Source organism: Terrapene carolina, unplaced genomic scaffold (genome assembly GCF_002925995.2).
Source record: "Terrapene carolina triunguis isolate 2854851 unplaced genomic scaffold, T_m_triunguis-2.0 Scaffold33602, whole genome shotgun sequence".
Lineage (NCBI taxonomy): Eukaryota > Metazoa > Chordata > Testudines > Emydidae > Terrapene > Terrapene triunguis.
In genome coordinates this window covers 10,659-14,962 of record NW_020697953.1, presented here as the reverse complement: position 1 = coordinate 14,962, position 4,304 = coordinate 10,659, and the positions used below count along the sequence as shown (strand labels likewise).

The window sequence follows — 4,304 nt, the reverse complement described above, 5'->3', positions numbered from 1 at the left end:
TATAGGAAGCAATCGAGGGCCTTTATCGTGGAAACACAGACTCAGGGAGCAGGATTCCAGGCCAGCTGCGCGCCCAGCCTCGGAGCTGTCAGACGCCACATGTCAGCAGCAGCAGCCGCCGAGCAGCGGGAGGACTGAGTGTCCCACACCAGGCAGCACAGAAGCAGGGAAACGTGCGTGCGTGTGAAGTTCAAACCTGACCCTTTCAGCTGGGTAGGAGTAAGCCCCCTGGAAGGTGAGGATGGGAGCTGGGGGAACCCTGCTGTGGTTAGTGGGGGCTGCATGGGCCGTGCTGGCTCTGGGACTTGGTTCCCACCTGAAAGGGAAGGACAGCCTTGAGAGACCTCAGCACCAGGTGCAGCATGGGCCCTGCAGCTACACCTTCCTGCTCCCAGAGCTTGGGGGCTGTTACCCCTCCGCCGCCGAATACCAGGTCTCCAACTCGCTGCAGAGAGATGCTCCGCCCGTGCCTGAGCCCAAGTGGCCAGCCAAGCGGCTCCAACAGCTGGAGAACGTCATGGAAAACAACACACAGTGGCTGCAGAAGGTAAGATCCAGTCAGGGCCCGCTTGGATCGCAGTGGTTCTTGTATAGATTGCAGCAGTGCCCACAGCATGCCAGTCCCTTTCCAAACACAGGGCTTGGCCTGCAAACATGCAGCGTTGCCAACCTCCCGCTGGGATCGGAGAGTCAAACGGGGCTCCTTCTGCCTCTTGCATCAAGGGGCGACCTCTTGCAGCTTGCTCCCTTTCTGCTGCCGATGCACGAGCCAGGCTAGGACCCAGCTCGCTCTCCCCTAACTGCTGCCTTTGCAGCAGCAAAAGCGTCTTTGCGCAGTAATGTGGGTGGATGTGACTCAAGGCTGCACTGTCACTTTTCTGACCATAACCATGTGGCGCTGGCTTCCTCGAGAGGCTTTGGTCAAAGTCTGTGCCTGGGAACTGCTGTCTAATTACTTTGTTAAAGGGACCAAACAGGCTTCTCGCCTTGATCCAGACAGTCTCAGCATTATTGCAGGTAAGTTACCCCTATAGATGAGGAAAACAGTACAAGGGCTTGGATCATTTAAATGGGCAACTTCTTTATTGATCCTGGGAACCTAGCATCTCGCCTAATATTAAATACCCCTTTAAAATTGTTTAAAAGGTTAGATCTCTACTAGCCCCCTCCTGAGTGTGACATGCTTTCTGTCTCTGTTCTCAGACCCGTGTTCTGCTACTCGGCTGTGCCTGATGTTCTTTTACCGGCAGAGCCGGAGCGGAAAAATTCTTTTTCTGTTTTTCTTTCCAGTTATTTTAAACCCCAGGAAATCACAGTCACTTGGGTTCATGGGTCTCTCCTTTGCGAGCTGAGAGTTTGAGAGTGACTCTGGTACCAGTTACAGTGGTGTAAATCGGGAATAACTCCACTTACACCAGTGAACTGAAGTAAAATCAGTTTAGAAGCAATGTCAGAATCGAGCTGCATGGGTGAAATCCTGATCCTTTTGTCACTATTTCTGCCACTGACTTCTCTGCTGCCAGGATTCACCCCGTGCCTGCAGGGTATATCGGGCTCCTTCCAAACCCATAAATACCAATTGCTTCGCATGCAGATACCAGCCAGGCAGCAAAGGGCTTGTTTCCTTCCTCTTTGTTCCCAGGCTGCTCTGAGGGGCATGTGTCTAATTCAGACTACGTTACATCTCTTTCCAAAGACGACCTACGCAGGGCAGAACAAACTTCTTTACACTCTACCAAAGCAATAAGCAAATATTTGCACTAGGGGAGAATTTAATTAAAAATAAATCCCCCCAAATAAAAACCCCATCAGATCAAAGGCTGCGGGCATGTGAGCAGTGCAGGGGAAAGTGTCTGAACGTGATTAATACCGAGCATTATAACGCCCTTGTGTTAATACATATTCCTGTGCACTCACTGGGATTGCATGTAGTGCAGCATTGAGAGCAATGCTGTTTGCGGTGCCGGGGTCTCTGGATGAGACCTTAGCTTCCAAGGTCCTGCCAGCTCAGCATGGACTCTAAGGATTCCACGGGACGGGATTTGCCCCAGAATCCTTAGCTATGTCGCTTCTGTCCTAGCCGGGGTCCCTTGTGGCTTCCTCCGGAGTTGTGGCTGAATTTTCGTGGTGCTGTGTGCAGAATCTACTGCGTGTCGTTTGAGGACCCGTTGAAAGACAAGGGGCGGCAGCGACATAACCTGCAGGATTCTTGTGATTGTGCCATATGGAGGCACAGTCTGGGAAGCCGCAGCAGCTGACCCAGACTCCAGGCAGGCAGAAAACATGTGTCTGGGGTGAGGCAGCAGGGTTTTGTCTCTAGGAACTGGGGCGATTTAGGCGTCAGTGCCGCTGAACCTGATCTGCATGGAAAAGTCCCCTTCTGTCTTCCAGCACGTTACAGGGTCCTGAGGCTGCTGCCCCCCCAGGGGCTCAGGTCTTGATACTGCTTTTACAAACATGCCACACACTGAATGCGCAAGGAGGGCAGGGTGGACAGAGCCCGGTCTGGGTGGGAGAGGGTGCTCCCCAGCCTGTCCTGGCCCTCTGGCACTGCAGGGGTTAAATGGAGATGCACAGACTGTTAGGAAGTGGACTGGAAAACATTCTCCTCAGCTGTTTCCTTTCCCTGGACACCCAGATGTGTGTTTATTGCCCAAGAAGCCATGAATCATGTTGTCTGGGGCGGAAGGTAAACAGTGCTGATCTGGTTCCCTGCTGAGCGGGACCCAGCGTGGCGAGCGGAGCCAGGGGGCTGCTCCCAGGCACTCGTGTTTTCAGCCCTGCTGGGATCCAGCCACAGTTTCTCATGCAGACTCATCGGGGAAGCAGGATTCCTCCATGGCCAGCTGGGAGCAGGGGGAGCCCAGCCAGAGGCGCTCTGCCACAGGTTGCTGGGAAAGGAGACACGGTCTGGTGAATTGTAAAGCCTTAACGTGGTGGCTGAGCGAGGGGCAATGGGAGGGAACAGCAAAGAGGAATGCCAGGGGCTAGCTGGCTGCTCCGTACCAGGCCTCTCTCTGGTCGCTCGGACGGACTCCAATCGTATAGCTGGGATCGTCACCTGGAGCAAGATGCCCTGGGCTGGTGGCTTCATCGCCTGCTAAAGCCCCACCCTGGGGCCTCTCCTTGAGAAGGCAGGTGCTGACGTTAGGGCCTGTCTCACACCCCTGGGCGCTGAGCTGGACCGGCCATGTCAGCTGGACAGCAGAGGGAAAGCAGCAGCGAAAGCCCAGGTGTCTGGTATGGCCCACCCAGAAGTTCCCCTGCACTGAACTGCCAGCACCGCTGCCCTCAGTCTCCCATCCAAACGGTGACCCGGGGAGAACCTGCTTCGCGTCACCCCCCGGGATGGCTGCAAGCGGTGGGGGGGAAAACAGCAATTAGGGCCCAGCTGATCCAGCGTGTGAGGACCTGGTGCCAGCCTCCTCCTGACAGCCTCTGCTGCTGCGCTCCATGACCTGCTGATGGAATGTGGACACCACCCCGGGCGTACCGGGCGAGGGGCAGCTGGGGGTTCTCGGGCTCTCTGACAGCCAGTAGACACCACGGCGGATGCAAAATAGGATTGGCCGGTTCTGAGCCTCAGCAAAGTGCATCATCAGCCTCGCCAGGCGTGTCTGGGGGACGGTGCTCGGCAATAGCTCAGCTGCACCAAAAGGGAGCAAACTTCACTCCACCTGCTGGGCTCAAAGAGCCAAAGGCGGAAACCGCTTGGCACTGATGTTTCCCCGTGAGCCTCTGCTCAGTGTTTGCTCATGAAGCTCAGACACGAGGCTGTCGGCTCTTCCCTGCAAACATTTCCCCCCCAAATCTCCCATTAGCCTCCCTCCAAACCTCACACCGAGGCGCTTCGAGCGTGGTCTAGGCCCCTCGGAGAGGGGGCTACCTACCTCCGGGAAGCAATGATGGATGGGCTTGTGGGTACAGCGGTGCATTGGGACTCTGGAGATCTGGGTTCACTTGCTGACTCTGCTTCAGGCTTCCTCGGTGACCTCAAGCAAATCGCTGAATCTCTCTAGGCCTCAGTGCCCCATCTGCAAAGTGAGGATAACTAACAGGTCCGTTCCGAGAGCTCCCCGGGGCAGGGGCTGGCTCTCACTGGTGTATATACGGCACTCAGCACAATGGGGCTCCAAGCACTGCCAAAATAAAGCTGTGTGTGCCCACAGAAGGGAGTGATCGGTTTTGTGCAAGGAGCCCAGGTTTGAAAATCAGGCGTCTTAGCAACACAGGTAGGGGTGGGGTTCCTTCTGCAAGTCAAAAAAGGCCCGGCAGAATTGTCTGTCACTCAGCTGTGGAGAGCC

The 4,304-nt window shown here is 55.6% G+C and overlaps 1 protein-coding gene across 1 annotated transcript in view; it reads left to right on the top strand.

Annotated features, from left to right (window-relative positions):
• The first annotated feature begins 226 nt into the window (after positions 1-226).
• LOC113409478 (angiopoietin-2-like) overlaps positions 227-4,304 on the top strand; it is a 13,885-nt gene continuing 9,807 nt past the window's right edge. Inside the window, exon 1 of the mRNA XM_026663432.1 lies at positions 227-547. Within this exon, the coding sequence (XP_026519217.1) occupies positions 242-547 (306 nt within the window). The 5' untranslated portion in view covers positions 227-241. The remainder of the gene's footprint in view (positions 548-4,304) is intronic.